The 23,332-nt window shown below is 40.8% G+C and overlaps 1 protein-coding gene across 5 annotated transcripts in view; it reads left to right on the top strand.

The window, feature by feature from the left end:
* The window catches only part of pcdh15a (protocadherin-related 15a), a 245,217-nt gene that overhangs the window by 166,498 nt on the left and 55,387 nt on the right, over window positions 1-23,332 (top strand). For all 5 annotated transcript variants that reach the window (XM_037124785.1, XM_037124786.1, XM_037124787.1 and 2 more), the window contains 5 exons: window positions 1,772-2,077; window positions 3,763-3,993; window positions 6,435-6,551; window positions 10,188-10,328; window positions 13,402-13,514. In XM_037124785.1, the coding sequence (XP_036980680.1) occupies window positions 1,772-2,077; window positions 3,763-3,993; window positions 6,435-6,551; window positions 10,188-10,328; window positions 13,402-13,514 (908 nt within the window). The remainder of the gene's footprint in view (window positions 1-1,771; window positions 2,078-3,762; window positions 3,994-6,434; window positions 6,552-10,187; window positions 10,329-13,401; window positions 13,515-23,332) is intronic.

Below are 23,332 nucleotides of genomic sequence, written 5' to 3'. Positions count from 1 at the left end.
GGGTGTCTCAAGGCATGCAGGAAAAACACTAGAGACAGTGCTCACCTCGTGTATGTGAGTAAGTATTCTTCTATTAAAATGGATTTCATAAATTTGGTATCGACAAAACATAATTCAGAATGTGGCATGGAAGTCACGGTATCAGTACTGGTATCTAATTTGATAATGGTACTCAGCCTTAAAGGGTTAGTTTGTGTTTTTTGAAGTGGGGTCATATAAAGAACGTATCTATAGTCAGTCTGTTCCCTACCGATCAGTGCAGCCTCAGTTTGGAGAAGTAGAGAGCTGCTCCAGTCCAGACGCTCAGCTTTGTACTGCAATTAATGGGGTCCAGAGAAAAAGCTAAATTTAACCACCTAAAACAAGGCTCACCTAAAAAAAATCTATAACACCACTTCACATCGCCGTCAGACCGCCATTTCTTTTTGCCCTATATTTTCTCAACTGTTGAACCTTTATGTCATTCACAGAAATGAAGCATCTGTCACCTCACACAAGGCAAAGAGTTGCGAGAATGTTTGTTATGCAATCATTGAAAAGAAGTTCTGATCCGTACACACACATAGACATGATGTGCTTCCGTCTGTTTCGCTAAGGCTTAATGCTGAGTCCAATTTTTAGCTGTGGCTTTGAATATTTGTCAGGCATTGTAGAACAAATTGGGGGCAGCTTTTAGCAACTAAATGTGTGCGTGTATCCTCACCCTTCTTCCACAGTTCCTTTATTGAGCCCCTTTTCCCCTCTTTGTGTTGCCTTTTTCATATTTTTATTGAGGTTGAGAAATTATTGACATGAACAGACAGATGAAATGTGGCTCGATCTCCTTATGCCTCTTTTTTCCCTCCCAACTTTCTCTCTCTTTGTCAACTCTCTTTGTCTCTCTCTCTCTCTCTGTTTTAACAAAAGAATATCACCACACAGGAGACTATTGGACTATAAACACATATTCACATATGTACAAAGGGACGAAATGACCTGTTGTATCCACACACAACTCACAAATGATTACTTACGAGTCTTTGACAGAGACTCTTATCTCAAATTGAAGAAGAGGAATCTCAAACACATGACCGTCATTGCTGCCCTGCTGCAGTGCTTGTGTACCTGGAGCCTCTTTAAATATGTGAGGTATGTAGAATGTAGCCAGGCTTTAATGGATCATGTAATGGTCACATCAAACTCACAACAGCTGGTGTTTGCCTAAAGCAAAATACCTCTGCATTTCCGGTCCAACATCTGTGAGTCAGTGAATATTTATTTCTATCTGCTGTTATTGACATATGTAAATGGCTTCTAAGTGGTTCCCATGGTTGTCGGTTTACTTCAGCAGCACCAGGAGTGAGAGGGCGTTAGTTGTTGACTTTATATTGACTTTTCATTCAGCCGGCCCACTGACTGAGTTTTATTTTCTCAGCATACTACATCTCTCTATCCAGTGTAAGATAATGACATTTGTAGCATTAGCCACTTATTATGCTTCCATCTTTTTACCTTGGCACAGATCACTACGCAAACAAGTGCAGATATGATGGTGCAGTGAATTATTGTCATGGTAGTTGCCTTAGGAGCTTGGCAGCATTAAATGGTGATTGTTTTGAATCTTGTATCAGCAGAAAAAAGTGTCAAGTATCTGATCATCCAAACAAAAGACTGTGGGGGGGTGGGGTTAATGAAGAATGGCGGGCTGCCCAGATATTAATGCACATGAAAGAAAGAGAAAGAACGATTCTATTTATATTCCCATGATAGAATTTATTTTCTGTCTCCACAGGCCACAGATCCCGATGCAGGAGTGAACGGCCAGGTCCGCTACCGGATTGTAAATCATCCTGACTTGTTTATAATCAGTGCTAATGGCAGCATCTATACAAGAGTGCCTCTTGACCGTGAGCTAAGGAACCAGTATGACCTGGTGGTAGAGGCATCAGATGGGGCAGTGGATCCACGGCGGACCATGCTGACCCTCTCAGTACGGGTGACGGATATTGATGACAACAGCCCAGTCTTCTCCCAGGAAACGTACTCGGTGAATGTACCTGAAAACAGCCCTGTGGGAACTTTGGTCCTAAAACTAAGCGTAAGTACTTATATGCTATTGGTATAGGCTATCATATACTTATATGTTTATTGGCTGTTTTCCTCCCTCTCTCCATCCCTTTACATGTCCTGTCTCCCTATATAATGCAGCAGTGGTACTTGACACAAGGGTTGTAGCGGCAGGCTTTTAGCATCTTTTAACTTAAAGTGCAGGCAATTTAGTGTTTTTAGTGTCAAATGCTTCAAGACGGAAACATTTATGCAGACAGAAACATACACAGTGTTATATTCATAGCAGAAAAATCTTTTTTTTTTTTTTTCTCTTGACAGCTCTTACAGAATGAGACTTAACGCTAGATGTTTCAAGTTTTAATTGGGCTGTAGTGGTCATGACAAAAATTAATGCAATGAAAACCTTTTTAACTTGGTGGAATCTGTCTTTGGGTCTATTCAGTGCCGTCATACATCCATGCGTGTGTCTGCACTGAAGTGAAGTATAAAGAAACCATGCAGGGCAAACCCCAGAATGGAGGGGCGAGTTATTGCTGGCATATTGTGAGTGACAGTTCCCACAGAGGGGGAAAGCAAGTGGGGAAGTTGAGAAGCAGGAAGGTGACGGGTTGAGGGTGAGGGCTGTGAGTGACAGTAGCACTGTGACACCATTAATCTCCCAGACAACATCAGCTCGACCCTAAACGAGGTGGCTGGCATAACATCAGAAAAAATCACCAGCAAGAGCAAAAGATGAGTGACATAGACTGAGAAAATTAAGTGACTGAGTGGGGTGAATGGAAAACGTGAAGGTCCTTCTGCTAACATCCAGCTTTTGTCTTAAATGTAAATGGCTACAATTTGTATCTAATCGGCTGTCGTGGAAACAAAACACCTAGGTGGACACACTTATTTTCACCCCTTTTCATGTGCGACGTTTATTGACCTAATGTCAATTTAATTGGGCGATTATAGCCTATCTGAGAATAATTGTTGTTGGCCAAAAGTTGGCCTCGCCAATGTTAACACTTTCATTTTTCCGAATAAAATTCCCCCTGCAAACAATAGCAGAGGCATGGGTAATTTCCTGACTGTTTGTGACCATTATACACCAAAAAAAATATGTTTGGGAGGGAAAGAGGAAAAGCCCTCCCCCTGCAATGGGAGATAAGTCATTTCGACAATTTTTTGTGGGCATACTGTGAAAAACTCCCAATACACTACAATTTGCTGTCAAAGTGGTATGTGTGTAATGGAGGTTAAGTGCTTGTGAGGTTTTGTTCATGTAAATGCCTGAACCTGGTTTCAACTATTGTGAAATTGCACTTTTTGGTGAATCAGTTCATGTTCCAGGTGTGTGTGTGTGCACGCGTGTGTGTGTGTGTGTGTGTACCAGCATCCATATGTATCTTATCATATCACGCTGCAAGAACTGTTGAGCAAAAGAGTTGTGCTTTTATGCATTGAGGACCAACTTAAGCTTTCCTTGGTGGTTTAATTTAATCAGAACCTATAAATGATTGATGTCAGTAACCCCTGCAGCATAGGAACGCAGAATTAAAATAGAAACATTAATATTCATTGTCCACAGCCACAATGCTCATATCTCTGCATATGTTTAATTCTGAAAATATAGGTGCCTCTTACACTTTCTGCCTCAGCAAATGTCCTCTGTTGTCTTTATTGTCCTGTTATTATTCTACCTGTGCAACCTTCTCCTTGTCCTTCTCATAGGCAGTGGACTCAGATCTCTTTTCCAATGTCACGTATCGGATCAAGACTGAATCGGCCAGACAGCTGTTTTCTCTGAACCCTCTCACCGGGGAGTTGGCTATGCTGCAGACTCTGGACTTTGAGGACCTGGCAGCTATGGGCATGGGGGCCTCTTACACTTTCCAGGTGGAAGCCGTCGACCAAGGAGGCATCATGCCCCCAGGGCAAGCTACCGTCACAGTCCGCATCACGGTAAGAGCCCCCGGACAGTCTCAACCTCTCAGTGGTCTTTTCTCTTTCTGTCTATCCTCATTGTCCCTCAGGAGCAGCAACACTGGCAGTGAATATGTGGTGAGTCATTAGCAGGGTTTTACAATAATAGAGCGGGGACTTATTGTAGTGCACCTGTGCTTCTTTTATTATATGAAATTCAGTGTTCTTTTGTAAAGCACATTTTGGCCTGTTGACCTGCTTGTCCTCCACACATCAGCAGGACAAAGACACTTTGATGGAAAGGTGTTGCTGTCTGCGTACTGTGCTGTCCTAGATCTGAATGACTCATTAGCTTTGTGACAGCAATTATGTTACAACCTTTCAAGAGATTAACAGCTGAATCCCAACGAAAGGATTAGACGCCTTGTGTTGTGATATTCATGTGCGTGCGTGTTTGTGTGCGTGAATAGCTGTGTGTTTTTGCTCTGTGAGCAATACTGTGCCTCAAAATCTTAGCACCCACAGTGTGAATACAGTCCACCTCTAGTGACTGTCTCAAAGTCGACAGAATTAAGCTGTCTATATATTAAACTGAATGGGAGGAAGCGCAAAAGCTTATTCAAGCAGGCTCGCCACATGCTCAGGCGAGGAATGAGCATAATGGATTCACGCTGGCTTCTCGGGAACTAGATATGGAACTGATTCCACCTCCTTTTTCGTGTTACACCTCCAGAGGGCTATTTTAGGTTGCTCGTGATTGATTTTCCCTTGTATTGTTTTGTTGTTTGTTGTTGTCTCTTTCGTCTGATGTTTGCAGTGATGGATTGACTGTCCTGGATGAGTCTCTCCAACTTGTTTCTTCAATTCTTGTACTCCTTGACACCCTGTGTGTGTTTGTCTGCATGTATAATTGCATGGATGGAGAAGCCGAATTGTATGTGTCTGTGCACACATCACCCATGCATGTTTCAAGCAAAACACTAATGTGTTTTTGCAACTTGCAGCACAAGGATAAGACTTGTTCAAAGTAAGAACTGGATCATAGATTTTCTGCTAGGAAAAACTAACCCATGTATAGATCAAAGTGAGGCTGCCCTCCACCACTGAGTTTATAGAACACATACTGTTGCCCATGGCTCAGTCAAAACAGTGGAAAGTAGAGAGAGAAGTCAAAAGAAAGGAATCTCAGGCTCCAGCAGTTACACTACAGAGTTAAGCTATTCCTGAGAGATATGTGAAGGGCTTACTGAGTTTGCATTCTCACAAAGCAAAGCAGGGGTTGCATGGTTAACACGATTTCATTTCAGGCCCATAAAGTGGTAGAGCTCAGCCGTGCATTATTTACAGGGAGGAGGTGATTAAAGGCAGTGCGAAGCATCAGGAGAATGATATCAGTGAATCCCAACAAAACGGTTTGATCCCCAAAGTGAGAAATTAGGTAGTTACTGTGTAGCTCTGAGCACCAGTGTTAGGATTATTGTTATTTATCTGTCATATACTATATCATTTAATCATAACCTGTCAGCTTTCTAATACAATTTGATGTTGCAGGACGTCATCTTTGTGTTTTTCATGTCTGCCTGGTTATTGTTTAGTTTAAGTAATTAGAAAAATGTACAGCTGGCCACCAATTCCAAGCCAGAAAAGTCAAACTGAAAGCTGTATTTAGGTCCAGAAAAAAAGTGTGATAAGACATTCAACCACTTCCCCCTCATTTAATATTCCAGAATGTATGTATATATATGCAAATGTGTATCAATTTCAAAGCAAATTTACAGGAGACGAACTCATGGACAAATATCTTGACAATTATTACATGTACGGTATACTAATTGTATATTCAAAGCAACTGGCTTTCTATTCCCATCGAATCTTATTTGTAAATGATTATACCCTCACCTACCTCCCTTACTCAGGTGCTGTAGAGTGGAAAAGCTAAGACAAAGAAAAATACATTAATCATATGAAACACTGCATTTCACAGCAGCATCAGCAGTCTCATAATTCCACCACAATGTAATTGAATGTCATCCTTATTACTGATAAGTTAACACATGGCTTGGGAAAAAAAGGAAAATGTCAGTTTACAGAAAGTAATTTGTGTGTTCTTTGTATGTTCAGAATTGTTGTGCGTTATACTTCAAAGTATTGTAATTTAGAATATGAATGGATTATTTTCATCTGTGATGGTGTGATTACAGTAAATATGTGATCACATTCATCTCTGCTGTTCTTCAAGTGCACAGACAAAGCCTGGGGCATGGTTAATTACTGCAGTGGGAACATTTGCCTGAATCCACAGAAAGTTTCTGAAAGTGTTCGCTGAATCAAACAACGCAGCAGCTGCGGAATCTGCACTGCTATTATGAAACAGGACTGTTTCAGCATGCATACAGCATCAGCAGTAGAATACGCTGAAACCAATATATCTCCAATACATAACTGATATGTCTACATTTATGATATCTCTTTGTTTTTAGGACATGAATGACTTCTCCCCTGTGTTTACCCAAGACCTGTATAAGGGCATGGTGGCACCCAATGCAGAGAAAGGAACTGTCATCACAGCTGTTTTTGCTGAGGACCAAGACCCTCCAGTGAGTATAAGAAAAAGATGTTAGTAGTTCAAATATGCAGTGTGTACAACGTTGGTGGATAAACTTAAAAGCACAAGGAGCATGTTGACTTTATCTATCTCTTTAATAAAGGCAGCAGAGATAAAAGCCTCGCTTGATGATTTTTTACCCCCTCGCTAGATGTTGCTCTCAGAACATCAGCCAATTTCAGCTGTAGCATTTGATACAATGCATTTTTAAAGATGTTTTCAAAGCTCAGATGCTCTCATTACAGCTGCAGTGGTGTGTGTGTTTATTGTAAGGGTGTCTTGTTTAGCATCTTCACTTGTGTGAGTCATGCACCAGTTGCCTCAGACGTAGATGTGTTTCCCCTGACTGGGATATGTTTCCTCAGACTCCTTCCTTCCACCTCACCATATCTGCGCAGGTTCTCCTGGGACTGGCACTATGAAGATTTTTCTCTTTTTCTCTCTTTTTTTTTGAAACAAAATTACACAATGCAGGAGAGAAATTGTGACATCCTTTTGAGATGAGAAAATGTATGACTAAGAGGTGGCAACACGGTAGCAATGGAAAAGTTCTTTTTTTGTGGCGAAAGCATCATATGATTTTTTTTTTTTTAGTATTAATTGAGTCTGTCAGTAGCATGTATTTTCAAAGGTGCAACGTATAAAAATTGGCAACCTGTTGAAGGTTGCTCCAAAGAAATAGGGGGCAGCATATCATCAGAGTAACCGCCAACTGCTGCTCCCTCTATTACTTTACTATAAATGCCAGACTAAAGCTACTCGCTGCTATAAGCTTGTTAGCTCAGTAAGTGATGCAGCAGTCACCCTATTATCAGACCGAGTCTGCCCAGACTGAAATCTCGGGTCTACTGGGCTCAGAATTGAACATGACTGGACATCATATTGGGCCCAAACACAGCTTGGGGAGAATGGGGATACATTATGGAAGCGATTTACAGAGGCTCCAACAAGGATTCGTTCTCTCAGAAAAACATAATGAAATTGCTGCTTACATACATTTCAGCAATAGGGCCCTTTGAGATTCAAAATGGTATTATGAGACAGGATGGGCTGGGTCTAGCGGTAAGCATGCTAACATCAGTGCATACCTTCTTTGACATAGCAGCAAACCTGATAGCTTCCACATGCTGTTGATCATTTTAGCACATTTTAAACTAGAATTCTGGCCATATCTTATAAATTGCACCTTTTGAGATAGTCTTGAGAATGTTTGGTTCCACGTCTTTCACCTCAGCTGAACCTCTTTTATTGGCACTTCCACTCACCTTAATATTTTATTGCACTTGGTGAGTGAGTCAGCGCTCTACTTGCTCACATCCTATCTGTATACGGTACCGAGTTTTTTTTTTTTTTTTCCTCTGTTCTTTTTGGAGACTCCACCATGAGTCACACATCAAGCCCTTTATTTTCCATGTGGAAAAAAGAGAATAATATTCCCCCAGTTATTTACCTGCCTTGGATTTACAGCCTGCAGCTTTGAATGTGTTGCACCAAGTCCTGTATGACTGGACTTGATGCTGGTTATTTAGTGTCTCTCCTGCTGGTTGGGGGTTTCACCAGGACTGGGTGAGCTTGTGTACTCTCTGCAGCACATAACCGCTGAGGGATTTGGAGACTCTGCCTCTTCCTGCTTTTCCCACTCCACTTTGCTGCCTTTACAGCTCTAAAACTGAACTTGTGTTTATCCCCCTCATGCAAGATGCACCATTCTTATAGGTAAATCTTGCACAATAGAACATTTTCAGCAGCGCTTGTCTAGGAAGGAAATCAGCATTGTGTTACCATGAGTACAAAGGTAGTGAGTGAGACGGGGGAGTCTGACAGACAGACGGATTAGAGGAGCTGACTAACCCAGTCTCTTATTGACCTTGATTCAGGAGCTCAAAGCACTTTATTGACAGGATGCCTGTCATATACACCTCTGATGGAATAGAGCATAGTCAAGTACTTGCTGAAAAAAAAACCAACACAGAAGTGTGTGCACACACACATTCTTTTTCTCTATTACAGGGGCTCTTGAACACCTGCACACACAAAGAAAGAAAGAGAGGAAGAGAGGCTTTCTTGCTCGTAGTCATGATGCGACAAATATGAGCCATGCCTCTTTTGTCATGTTTCTAATGGTGTAAATAGTATTACTAATGGTGTTTAATAGTATTTGAGGGAGAATTTCACCATGGAGACAGATGTTCCAGTATGAAGCTTTTTTTTTCCTTTTGCACAAAATGTAATAAAATCTTTCATTTGTGACTGAAAAAGAAAGTTCATCACTGTAGCGAAACTGTATTATTCGAGTATGGCATTAATCATTGCACAGGCTCACCAGATCAAGTTGTATTAACTTGTTGGCTCTGCTGTTTTACACTTTCACTTTACACTGCTTGAGCCTTGCTGTTGTGTTGCATGTGTCTGTGAAGCATCACTCAGTGCTTCTGAGCTTGTTCTTCAACTCATGAACTGGCTATTTTATCCTAAGGAGAACTGCATTCGTATAAAAGAACTGCACACTCAACATTAAGTACATTTGAGAGCAATCTTTTTTATATATTTGATTCTAGGTTGATTTTTTGTTTTTGATGCCAAATTACTTTGTGTTTAAAGTAGAATGTCAGACATGGAAAGGTGTTGTGCAACTGAAAATGTACAGAGACAAGCAAAGGTTTCCAAGCTGGTATTCTAGGACTAAGTTAAAAATATTGTATAGGTTTCAAAAGGAAAACTAATGATACAAGTGGGAAGAAGAACTGGAGGCTGGATGCTGTTACTAAGTTGCCGGCACAGTATGTATAGCCTTGAGCAAAGCACTTGCTGTCACTGTGAAGGTCTCACTACTGAAGCTTCAGTATTAGATTCTTCTCTGGCAGGTGTTTTTTTTTTTTAATGATCCCATCCTGGCATCTTTTCCATTACATGTTCGAAAACAATTTGAAGAGCTTTTAAAGATGAGTCCCTTTTTTTTCTGAAATCCCCAAAGTGAATTCACTCCGATAGTTTTGTAACCTCTTAAAGACACATTTGTGTAAGTAAGCCTCCAGAGGGAACTGCTGCTACTACTGGATTTACCTCTCTCTAGCCCCAGGTTTTTAACCAGTCCCTGGGGAGCCAAAATCAGTTCAGGCAAGCGAGCACAGCTTCAAAAAAAGTGTATTAAAAATCAGACTGAATTTGAGGTCCAGAGGGATGAAACTGGAATAAGATAAGCTATAGAGATGATTAGTAATCAGGAAGCGTGATTAATCTTAATCAAAGGGTCATATTAAAGTCCAGGCTCTTGCTAATGAATGGAAGTGTGTTTCCCTGGAGAGCAGAGGGGTGAGTTTAATGGAGAAGTTTTTTATTCAAATGAAAGGGAAGTGGCCTGAATCAATGAATGACAGTGAGTTTATATCAGGCTGTCTGATTAGCAGAGTGAGACACTGGCTACACAGAAAGAACAACAACTGTTTCTTACATAAACCACTTCAGCATGATGGCAGAATGAAAAAGTTATCCTCCTAAGCAAACGCCAATTCTGTTCCTTGACGGCTTGAATGCATTTTACATTACCAAATGACTTTGACACACTGTCTCTTTCCGTATTCTGTTGTCGGATTGACGTTGCTCTTGTCCTTCTCTCTCCTTCCTCCAGGGTACCCCAGCCAGTTTTGTCCGTTACCGAGTGGACCTGGACAGGTCACCGTACAGTGGGAGTATCTTTGATGTTGAGGAGGAAACCGGAAGAGTCATCACTAAGGTCAACCTTAATGAAGAGCCCAGTGTCACCTTTAAGGTGAGTGGCTGTGATTATGGAGGAAGTAGCAGTGATAAGCTGCCACTGTATTGTTAGTGTGCGCCTTTCAAGATATTAACATTACACTTTTGTTGTTGTCACATGATGCACAACCATTTTCATCTCTCTTTTGCATCATTGTATTTCAGTGTATGTTGTTGTCTCTCTAATATAGACAATTTAAGATCCCTTACAACAATGTACAAACTCAAATACACAATATTATACCACATAATCTGAGTTCACATTTGCAAATAATGCCACATATACTGATAACATGCAATCCGGAAATGAACGTAGGTGTCTGCATCATCATTCACAAACACTCCCCATGTCTTCCCATTAGACATAAGCACTCAATATTAAGATTCTGAATAACTTCACCAAAAGGTCCCTTTTTCGGTTAACCTAAAAACATTAAATGTATGAAAGGACAAAATGGATCAAAAAAATACTTGTACACATGGACAGGGCTATATATTTGGCAGCTCAGATTCCCTGAGCATCCTGAAAGAGCTCTCAGGGAATCCAAGCTAATCCCTCCTTAATAAACACATACATGAACATAAGAATAACAGAAATATAGCACATAAGGAGGCAGCTGGGCTGTTGGTTACACCTGCATGGTTATTATTAAAGCAATGGTAGTCATAGTATGTGGTAGAAATATGCCTTTTTTAACTGGCTTGTGTGTTTTTTGATATTGGTTGTTTCTACTGCTTCACAACCAGCTGCCCCACTGGGGACAATTAAAGCTCTACTTGACTTGACTTGATTTTTGTACTCTGGAAGTCATCTGATAGCCAGACAGCTGTGAATGAGTCAGAGAATGTAAAGCATGAATGAAACAACTGATCAGCCAATCAGGTAATTCCAGCATGACTTCACTGCTCTAATAAAACAGGAATTAATTTTGCTAGATTTTATTTTAAAAAGACAAATATTAAACCTCTTTGATAAAAGTGAGAGTGTATTCAGATATTTTTTTTTGACATGTTGAGTTAATAGTGATGATGTGATGATGATGATGATGATGGCATTGGCCAGTATTGGCCAGAGACTGTCAGTGCATTTACATGACACTCAAGAAAACCGAATTACGGGGTTAGTCCGACTATGATCAGATTTTTAAGATGTGTGTATACACCTTAGTCTGACCAAAATCGGACCAGATCGGATTTCTACACACCGATTGATAGTCACGATACTTGTGCATGTATACGTTCTGTCAGATTGGATTCGGATTTTGCGTTCTGCGCAGGCTCGCGATTATTTTCCCGGGGCTGTGAGCTGGACGTAGAAGGATGCCAACGGTGGCGTCTTTCCTTCAAAATAACTGCAAGCAAGAGTGCCATTGTGCATCTAGTTTTTGTAGTTATCATGTACACCGTATACGAAATGTACAAAGATGTAGCTTCGTCTTGCTCTTCGTATGCCGTCTTTCTCGAATGCCGAGGCAGAGTTAGTTGTTGCTGGTGAGGTAAAGAGGTCAGCTGGAGGTGGCTCTATTACCACTAGTTGGGATGGGTACAGCGCAACCTATCATACCGGGATATGACATGCTTCGGCCAGTAATTCGATTTTCTCACCGGCATGTACACTCGGACAATTGCAGTTGTCCAATTGAGTAGCATAGTCGAACTATGGCTGTAATCCAACTAAGCTGTGCATGTAAACGTGCTGATTATCTGCTTGTCATAGGTGTTTACTGCTCTGCCTCGCATATTTTAGTGCAAAGCTGCAGTGAATATCAAGAGGTCATGTTTGTGCATCTTGACTTTTTTAAGCATTATTGCTTCAGAATCAGAATCAGAATCAGAAAAAGCTTTATTGCCAAGTACGATTTTGCACATACGAGGAATTTGTTGTGGTGATGTTGGTGCGTGCATCAAATAACTATTAAGTGAAAATATAACAATATAAACTATTTAAACTATTTAAAGAATAGAAAATATAACAAATTAACAATATAAACTATTTTAAAAAGTAGAAAATATAACTATACAATATAAATATATATACACAATCTGTTTTTTTGGGTAAAAGGATAAAAGGAGCAGACCAGCTGGCAGTGAACAATTACAAGAAATGATGTGCAAATGGAAATGTGCAAATGAATAGGAAGTTCAAGCTGAGCGTTAATGTAACACATAGAGTTATGGTGCTGTCAGTGTGACAGTAGAGTCAGTGGTAGAGGTGGAGTGTGAGGAGTGTCAGGGGGGATTCAGGCCTTGTTGATAAGGCTGACAGCAGACGGGAAGAAACTGTTCTTGTGGCGTGAGGTTTTGGTCCTGATGGACCGCAGCATCCTGCCAGAGGGGAGTGTCTCAAAGAGTTTGTGACCGGGATGGGAGGGATCAGCAACAATCTTTCCTGCACGCCTCAGGGTCCTGGAGGTGTACAGGTCCTGAAGAGACGGGAGGTTGCAGCCAATCACCTTTGTTTCGTGAACAGACTGAGTGATCATGTCATTGCTCCTCTTGTGTCTGCTGCTGGTGATATTGCGTTTTATCATTGAGCTTCACTAAGGGGCTCATATATTTTCTTTTACCAGCTTAAGGTGACCTTATATGTCTATATCTGTAGTTGTGAACAGTGGACCAGGTGTTTTGTGATATTAGCTCCTAATGGGTATGCATTGCATACCCTCCCATGTCATCTGTCTAGCTCTGTCTTTTTGTCTCCTGTGTTTTCCTTTCTCTGTTTCTTTAAACATTTGCCTGTGTTGATTCTCTTTCTGTCTATCCCTCCTCTCTCCTGCCTCCCCACACCCCCCCACCTTCCCCAGGCCCCATTCTCCACAGTGTATGAATGTAGATCAATACATTCATACTCGCTCTGTGGGAGCTTTGCAGGCTGCTCGCCAGACCCTGTTTTGCCAGTCTGTCTTTATTAGGATGCCGAACACGTCTACAAAAAGATGCCTGGCAACCTCAGAAAGGGAATTATTTGTGTAGCAAGTAGTAGTATGGTAAAAAACAAAACAAAACAAAACAAAAAAAAAAACAGAATGTAATACTTTTGTGCCTGCATTTGTGTGTTGCTTATGTGTGTGTTCTCTTGCCCGTTGCAGTTGTATCTGATAGCCTATGATGATGGGGAGCCAGTGAAAACTAACAGCACTTTGGTGGAGATCACTGTCCTCCAGCCTTCGCGTATACCAATCTTCACCCAGGAGGAGTACAGGTACATCTTTCTTTTACACAACTGTTGATGCAACTGCCTCTGCCTTTAAATTCACACATCAAAGCGCAGCCAGACAGGATGAGGCGGTGAAAAAGACTGCAGGAAGTGGACACGGTGTCTTAAGAACACCTCGGCACACTTTTACAACTGTGGTCACATCTTCCATTCAGCCCCTGTAGTACTTGATTCATGTTTAACCACTCAGCAAATATCGCATTCTACCTTGAACTGCTGCAAATAACCATGAAGTCACTACTATCTTGTTATGACGATAGCTATAGCGCATTATTGTGCTCTCAACGCTCAGCAAAATGGCCCCGGTTTTGATTCTGTGTCTCCATCTTTGTCATGCTCTTTATTCCCTGCATGACTGATTAATAAGCTTTGAGTGTAAATATGCATTAGAGCTTCAGAGTAGATGCTGCAGATCATCACTGCCATAAACCACATTTGTTTCTCTCTGAGGGCAAAGTAGGGCTTCCCTCTGAGTTTATTGAGTCTCTCTTTTGACAAGATTAAATGTTTAGATGGTAAACTGGCAGAGAGAGATGCAGGGCGAGCGAACATAATCTATAGTGCCCTGAGATGACTTTCTGCTGTGCAAACACAATATAAGGCTCTGCTGGGTGGAGCCTGTCTGTGACGATGCTACTCCTCCACTCAGGAGGAGACCAAGAAGTCATTTATAATTGAAAATAAACATGGATTATTAACACTCCAGTTGAAGCTGCTTTGAAAAAAGTAGCATTAAGTTCCCTTGTGTTCTGTTGTGCTGCAGTGGGTACCTGTCTGGAGTGGAGATGAGATCCCTGCCAGACTGTGAAGCTTTGAGGTCTGATGGCAAAGTTGCCTGGCACAATGCAGAGTCTGGGAGCTTAAAGTAAAGCTTGTTTTAAGTGGATTGATTCACTAGCTTGTATGTCAGTCAAAGTAGGGAGTCTTGGCAGACTATCTTCTGTAACAGAATTTGATATGCTTTTATGTGTCAGACAAGGAGTGTAAGTCCTGCCCAACCTGTCAAAACATCATTTGAGATTTCTGTGTGTTTTTGTATGTGTGCAGGTATGTTTATCTGCCGGTCTTTCACGGGTTCAATTTGTGCATCTGCGGGTATCTACATCCTTAATCCAGCACTTTGTGTGTGTGCTCACGTTCTTCTGTTGCTCAGCTTTATTCCATGATTGATACATAGGCACAGCAGCACGGCCATAGAAGGGCCATTGATTAACGCTTTGAGTGAGTGCCCCGTCTGACACACGAATGGAAGGTCGGGACCATAGGCACATTCCTCTGTGGGGTAACACACTGACAATGATAACCAAACGCAGTGGCAGGCCTGCTGTAAATTGTGAGCCGTGAAAGTGTTAGCCAGGTGCTCGAGCCTCTCCTGCTGGACAAAGTTCTCTCCAGCGGAGAGCGTCCAATCTGCTCGCTCTGCGATGAACGGTCTACTCATTCCTCGCCTCTCTGTCTCTCCCTGGGGAACCTCCCGAGCACAAATCACTCTCTAAATGTCCGCAGAAGATCTCGTCTGCGTCCGTGAAGGCTGTTAGTTATAGCAGCAATCAGGTAAGCTATGCCTACAGCTCCAGAGCACACAATTAAAACAACTCTATGGGGCTTCGGCTGACTTAATGATTTCTGCTCCTGCTTTATGGTGGGTCCCTTCCATCTGTCAGAGGGAAATGAGGGGCTCCCAGTCATTGTTGGCTAAAATAAATGGCTTGCACAGTAGTTGCTTCTATAGCAGCATGTTGCCACTTTCTTTTCACAAGGTTTAAGCAAAACACCTTATGTTGTTTCTATAGAAATACAAATGTTATGTTTAGAATGTCACAGTTGTTTGGATTAACCATTCTGAAATTATTCTTAAACCTGCATTAAGTAATATTGTAGACATTAATACCAGATGAGTCAGTGAAAAGGGTGCTTGTAGTGCCGAAGCTTTACACAGCTTAAGCTTCTTAGCTCGCTGTTTTAGGTCTCTAGACATAGAGACAAGTATACGAGATAACTCTAACCGCCCTCATCAACCCCTCATGTACTACAGGAAGTCATGCAGAGTATACGCCGCACTGCCTGTCCAGCATGAAGTGAACACTACATGGTCAATAAAGTGCAGTTTGTTCCCCAAACATTATACTATATTAGTTACTTTGGTCAAGTGGCCTGAAATGATCCAAATGGAGAGGTCCTGTTGTTCTCTGTCGGCTGGATTTGTGCAAAAATCAGCTATAACAGCTTGACAGACCAAGGGTGTATTATGGACACCACTGGGGGTTTGTTCCAGTTTGTCTGAATGTCTTTTTGCCCCCTAGTTTTGCTGCACAAATCAGTAAATTGTCCGTAAAAGATTCTTACTTTCTTCTTCTTCTTCTTCTTCTTCTTTCTTCTTCGTTAATTTTCTCTCAAAATTATTAAACAGGAAATACTTGCTTCTATTTTATTCTGTCTAAACAGAAACACAAAGAACTGTGTAAGAAGTCAATTATTTTCCTACCACGGTCTAAACAGCCCCCCCGTTACCTCACTTTCCAAAATGGCAGCCTGCGAATTCACCACAGAGCTGTAGCAACAGCTCAACGCTGATCCGCTCCCATCAAGTCCACTGATCGAAGTTATATCTTTGGCCAGCTGATAAGCGATTGAATCTATAATCCCCATGTGGCTAAATGTTATTGGGAGGGATTTTTCTAGCTGGTAGTTTTCAAGGTCTTGATACTGTAGCTTTATCATCTGCTGCAGTTTGTGTCATCATCTTATTTATTTAGTTAGAGTGATTGTGTTTTGTGTTTTTATTGAAGAAATTCTTTCACGCTGTTTGCATGCATGCCCTAACAGAGGTAAACGTTTACCCCCATAAGGAAAAAAAAAAACAACACTATGAAGAAATGCCGCACTAATAAAAAATATCACTGTCAAAAATGTGATTGGTGGCTGTGGAAAAACATTTTCAGGTAGATTATGACATCTTTCAAGAGAAATAAAAGGCAGACCTTCTTCTCTAAGATCACTGTAACAATAACACATGTGACAAACTCTCCTGTGTCAGGATGCCTTTAACTCTTATTCCCAAAAGCCAATGCAATGAATTTTCCCTGACAAAATCACACAAGCTGAGAATTCCTCCGTATCAGATATAATGTCTGTATTGTTTTCTTAAAACCAATTAAATTAAAATGATGTAGTTTGATTCTATCAACTAAAATACCCAAAAAGGAAATTATGCATATCTTAAATCCCTCTCTGCTGCCTTGATATTCTACATTACCTGCAGGGTTTTTCAAATGTTCTTTGGTAACAGCATGGCATCAGATCTCCAGCAGCCCACTGAAAACTGCACTTATTAAGCCACTCTAAGAGAGAAAAATCTAGACGACTCACTAATGCAGAATTATAGAGGTATCAAAAGACACTGATGGGGCCATTTTTCAACAGCTCAGTTCCCTCTTGGCCTCAAACAAATGTTGCAATGATTTCCACGAAGGATTTCGTGTGACTCGATTGGACCCAAAGAGGAATTATTAAAAATCAGTGCTCCCCTCGGATCACTTACAACCAAATCTTGGTGTGGTCATGGACTCAGATTTAATTGCTGACATCCAACACTTAACCTGCGGAATTTGTGGAATGTGATGTGATTTACAGGCAGCTTTTGGAGAAAGTAGGAGCGTTTGAGATAACGCAAAATTCACGTGGTCACGTATGATTGAAGTCGCATTGATGTATGAATCGCAATAGTGATTTAAATATGATGAATCATGCAGCCCTACCAAAAAAAACTAATGGAGTTTTAACTAACTATAATTATTTAATGTCTTTCATAATGGACTTTTTATTTCATATTAAATATGTGAATATATTATTGCTAATGTGCATGAACAGAGATATCACATTTTGGACTGATTTTGCGAGGGGAAGAGAAAACATCTCTTGGAGCTCTATCACTTAATCAGTATGAAAGGCTATTTTATATGGAACTCACAGGCACAAGCCTTTGGGGAAGTCTTTAGCACTGAGCACATGGGAAGGTAATGAATATTTAGTTTTCCCCAGTGTGTGTGTGTGTGTGTGTGTGTGTGTGTGTGTGTGTGTGAAGATGAGGAGGGGTAAGCTGCTATCTAACATGGTCCCACTCTGTGAATCCCCCTCTTGTGCTGCGGCTACTTCTCCAGCCCTGTGTTGCAAACCTGCGGCCGGAGCAGTTTTCTATCCTGCTTATCTCCCCCACAGCTCTTCCCCTTCTAAATCTACTCTAAATCACATGAGACTTTTGCCTCACCGCCTCTGAGTATGTCATTTTGCTCTTTTCCTCCTTTCACCCCCCCCCCAAGCCCCCCCCCCCCCCCACATCCCCTGAGTTTTTCCTCTCAGCTCGTGTGTCTCTTTCAGTTTCTTTCTGACTGTGTCTTTCCTTGACTTCTGTCCTCACTGTACAATCAGTAGCCATTCATTTTCTCCTCAGCAAGGTGGTTCATTTCCTTTTTTTTTTTTAAGTTTTGTGCTCATTGTGATTAAATGGATATTAGCTGCACACTGTATATGAGTGCATGGCCAAAATAGTTATTTGTTTTATTTTTCTGTCAGGTATGGCCCATTTTAACATATTTGCATCTATCTTTTTGTAATCTACAGTTTTCTATAGTAAATACATTATCAGGATTAGGTAGCAAGTAAGTACATTTTATGTAATAGTGATTTGTCATAGTAAGTATTTACATCAGCCCAGATTACATTGAAAACCTCTTCCAACTTATGAAAAGTGAACCTGACATTTACCATTTTGTAGACAGGTGCTCCGCTTTGTGGCAATCCTGGCAATAAAACAAAGAACATTGTGTTGCATCAAAATGAAACGTTTCGACATTAAAAGTCCCTCTAAATAACCTTCCATTTCAAGCAAAATCGGCATTGCTCCAACTTCTAATATGTGCAACACCAGAACCTCATCCACTGCAATTTGTTAAAGCCCCAAAATAGTCGGCTGCAAAAATGTCAACCTCCAATCTGAAGAAACACCAAAGAGACAAAAATGGCTTTAGCCTTTTTTCTGATAGGACAGCTGGGAAAGTCAGACAGGAAAGGGGGGAAACAGGGGAAGACATGCAGGGAAGGGCCTAAGGCAGGAACTTGACCTGGACCTGGCTGAAGACTGAGCCCCCCTACACGTGGCACGCAGAACTGCCTTTTTTTTAAGTATAATTTTAATTTACTAACTGTAATTGCTGCATATATAGTTTTTTTTTTTTAAATTTGCTTTGAAAATGCTTTGTGATATATTTAAAGCAACATCATGTCACTTTTTTCACTCTTAAAATAACCACTTCAAAATCATTTTAATGGAACATTGTCTTATAAAAGGGTGAATGTTGTCACAGCCAGTCTGGCCCTCTTGGCAATTCACTTTTTTCAAATATGAACCTTAAAAAAGTAGTTTTAAAGGCCTGATATACTGTATAATAAGACATAGTTATTCATGTGTTTGTATATCAAACAAAACTTGACTGACTTCTATAATACATTTTATCATCCGTAAGTTGACCTTTTCATTGATTAGAGAGAAAATCATTTAGGAGCTCTCTGTGGAGCAGCTCACGGTCACACTGAAGTCGCAGACAGCAGATGTTGTGTCGTACCTGTCGCATTAATATGCAGTCAGGGTTCCTTACAAGAGCACTGCAGCCCATTATTGAGCGATGCTCTTAGTTATACTCTTAGCAAAGTTAACAGTGTCAACATTGAGTATTACTACAATCAACAACATGCTGTCACTACTTATGCCACCAATAATACAATTAGTGACAGTGTGCTAAAATGATTGTGTTGATGTTTTGTTTGCTGCTCCCTGATACATGCACACTTGGTTTTGCTCCTCAAGGTGCCTTTTGTGTAGATACAGCTTTTCTCAGCCTTTAGAAACATGTCTTTTTTTCCTGATTCTCCATTAGACATTGTCACTTGGGCCATTTATATGAGCAGCATGTCTCTTTTCTGCAGTTTCTTGATGTTTACAGATCATAGAGTCTACATTTTTTAGTGGATCACAGAGTTGCCATTGATTTAATGTTCTTAGGAGTCTGACTCACTAATGGCTACACAACCGGAAGTAGATAGATATATAGACTTCCACAACCATTAGCCACTAATCAAAAAGTGATAAATGACTAAAGTAAAGAAAGAATTTAGTCCATGGACACATTACTTCTCATTTTAGAAAAAAAATAAAAGGAAGACAAGAACTCAAACCTTTGCCCTCCATTGAATGTTCCTGCCATCTGGAAGAAAAGGGCATTCATCATTTTTAGAGAAAACAAATGTGTCATGACCATGTCACATTTCCAACTGAGACAAGCCTATGATTCATAAGTAGACAGATGTCATGCTTTCAGAGCATGCAGCTCTTTTATTGGCAGCCTTCTAGCGACTGTTGTCCTACCAGACGTGTATACAAGTGATTTAGGTGCTCTAAGTGGACTCATCATTGCCAGGCAGTAAAAGTGTTAGCTGTTGACCACAGCATGCTCTCCCACATACCATCATCATGCCTCAGTGCAAACCTACATTACACCTTCAAAAAATCAACTTCAGCCCTCTCTATTTCCGTCCATCTATTTATCACTCTATTCCGTTATCCTTCCTTCTCTGAATCACAGCTTGGAGGTGCCGAGCGCTTTTCATACTTCTGAAGGGCATGATTGATTTTTCAGCCGCAGGTTTGAATCGGCTGCCCTCAGCCTTGAACTGCTAAGCACCGGGAGCGCACTGACCTTTCACTTGTCTCTGCTAAGTAGGCAGGCATCACTTGGCTGTCTAACAGATGCCCATGTCACACTCACTGCACACATCCCAAATATCAGCTAAAGGTCGATGCTGAAAGCCAGGGAGGAAAAGCAGTGTGACCTATCATTAAACTAACTTTCCAGATAATTATCAGTGACCATACCAAAGCATGGTACCTAACACCATTGAACCACTGAGTAATTATGTTTGTATTTGGATTCCTGAGGTGTTTGTTCAACAACTTGCAGGTAGCGCCATCACCTTAATACTGACAGTAATGGTGAAGCAATATATTATTGCATAGGGTATGGAAGTTTAGGGACAAATGATAGGGCTCCTCTTACATGTCCTCATACATCAGATATGTGGCAGAGAGACTAGAGGGGAATAACTCTGTCTGGCAAGACAATAAAATAAAAGGGGAGACAAGGGAACAAGCCAAACTTACATTAAAGGTGTACCATGCAACTTGTCCAACACACAATTTCTGTTTCTGAAATTCCCTGCAGCAATCTGTGAGTTAGAAAGGTGAGTGAGGCCTCCAGGTGTTGCTGTGCTAGAACAGATCATTCGGACAGGAGGAGTAATTTGACAGTAAAACATGCTGGATGGCATCAGTACCGCCATGGCACTGTGTGATATCACATTGCAAGCCTCAATGGCTGGCCCAGTTTGGACAACACACTCGTCTAAAGGGGTCCAGATATATGCTGGCCACAAGAGGGGACGCTCTTGTGTACTAAATGACCCAGTGGATGATGTGTGAAGTGATGTCCTGTGGGCCGACATGGCTAAGCTGGCACAGAGGGCTACCACTGTCTGGCAGCAGAGTAAATGCTGTTTCTCTAGTTTTGCTAATGTTTTCCATCTTGCCCTCCAGAAGATTTTTGATTGAAGCTTCTTTCTTTTTCTTGTGGAACCCAGAAAAGTAGCTCACTGTGAATACAAAAGAAATTCTGGGTCTGCTGTGGAGAGATAAGTGATCAGAGGAATAGCTCAGGGAGGAAAATGATCAGACGAGGGGTTGTAAACATTTTTTTCTTGTCTTATAGAACATGATAGTTTAATGCGAATCCCTTTTTAAGCTTTACTTTGTGTCAGAGGTGTTGGTTCTATGAAATGTTTGCAAATGTATAAAATGCAGATATTTTTTTTTTGCTAAATCCTCTTAGCAAGTGTGCGTCAGCAGCTCATAAACAGTCCGGGCTAATATCCGCTAGTGTTAAACTAGGTTTAGAGAGCATTTGCTGGAGGAGATGATGAATTGTTCAAATTTGAGTGAGTCTCTATTGATACAGACAAACTGTATAATAATAGCTTTAAAATTAAGTAGCTTGGGATTACACTGTGTTTAGAAGTTGCGGGGCTCTCATATTTAGCATAAACTGTGCAATGCTCAGAGGTTAATTTAAGAGTTATTTACAACACAAGTTTTAATGGTGAAGTGTTGAGGGTGCGTTCAGGAGTCTGAAAATAAGCTGCTTTGTAGTCGAGTGGTATGGCAGCAGATACTTCTGTATCTTTTGACAGACGGCAGATGGGTGATAAGGCTGTGGCTGAGGTGGGCATCATGTTAAGACTGGGCAGTCTCTGAACACGGGCATTTGGTCTTTATACTCAAATGTTCATATTTTCATTTATTCCTTTTCCAATCATGCACAACATTAGCCTTATTTTCCCTATAGATACAGGAGTAAACAGCTGGGTTTGAATACTGAAAAATATAATCAGAGAAGATAAAATATATGCCCAACTACACTTTTGAGCATAATAATCATGTTGCAGTAATTTTGTTTGTTCACCAAATATCAAAATGTGCATTTATGGGGCCCCCCTAAAAATATCCTCAGCCCTGTGGAATCTTTCCATTTAATCCGGCCCTGCTTTTTGCCTCCTTTCAGTATTGGGAGCTTCATGTGGCTCTTCTGAGGAATCTGTGCTCCTGCATCCTTCTTGATGTGTTAATCCAATTTAGTTTTCTCTCTGACAGGCAACATTAATGGTCTAACCTTTGTGCGGCCTAGTTAGATGTCACATCCACAATTGTTTAGTTTTTTTTCCACAGTGTCAGAACTTTATTCTATATTTTAGGTAGTGAAATGGCTCTTGCCAAAAGAATTAGCTTTGTAAAACCCTGCACTGCTTTTCAAAACCTTTGAAATATCTTGAATGATTGTAGGGTCTTATAATAGCAGTTTTTATCTCTGTTTCCTGTTTGCCCTTCTCTGCTTCACCTTGTCATCCTCCGTCCGTGGTTTCGCCAAACATAAGCTAAAATCTTTAAAGTTTGTCCCTCACACAATACAGCTGAAATAGTGGTATATGTAATGAGGGATGCTGCACTCTCTATCCCAGCGTAAAGTTTGCTTTCAACGAACTGCAATGCTTTCATAAAGGAAAATATAAATATGTAAGGACTAAGCACTGAAAGTCATGATGATAATGGCAGTCTTCACAGTTTTATGATATTGAAGATTTTCATTTTTCAGTCTTGTGTAAACACTGTGCTATATTTACAGGTGGTTTAGATCATTACCATACAAAACATCTGAAACTGTGGCCCGATCGTCATTTTTGTATTTATTTTGAATATGCTAATAGCATGTGAAAGTCATAAGATTCAGGTTAAAAGGCTATTTCCTGTGTAAATCCTGCGGTGTGACTGAGCTGACTTTACCCTGGCTGTCAAAATCACTTAGGGTCGTGGTTCTAATAGAGAGCACCAGCTTTGGATTCACAGCAGTGTTCTTCTTTTTCTGTCTGCGTTTGTTCAACAAGGAGCTGAGATGCATTCCTTATGTGTAATTAAGTCAGAGGAGTCTTTGTTTGTCGCTCTCTGAATCTACTTTCAGGCAGGAGCAAACACTTTAACACCAGGGTGACACAAATGCTAACTAACAAACTCAAGCATATATCTACCTCAACAGTCATCAAATTAGGCTGATTCATAATTGCTGAGCAAAATGTGCAGCGTAATACCAGCGGAAAGTGGATGTGTGTTGCGACACATTTGCAAATGCATATTTGTAGGCCTTTGT

The sequence above is a fragment of the Acanthopagrus latus genome, chromosome 15 (assembly GCF_904848185.1).
Source record: "Acanthopagrus latus isolate v.2019 chromosome 15, fAcaLat1.1, whole genome shotgun sequence".
In the NCBI taxonomy this organism is placed as follows: Eukaryota; Metazoa; Chordata; class Actinopteri; order Spariformes; family Sparidae; genus Acanthopagrus; species Acanthopagrus latus.
This window is presented reverse-complemented; position numbering and strand designations above follow the sequence as displayed.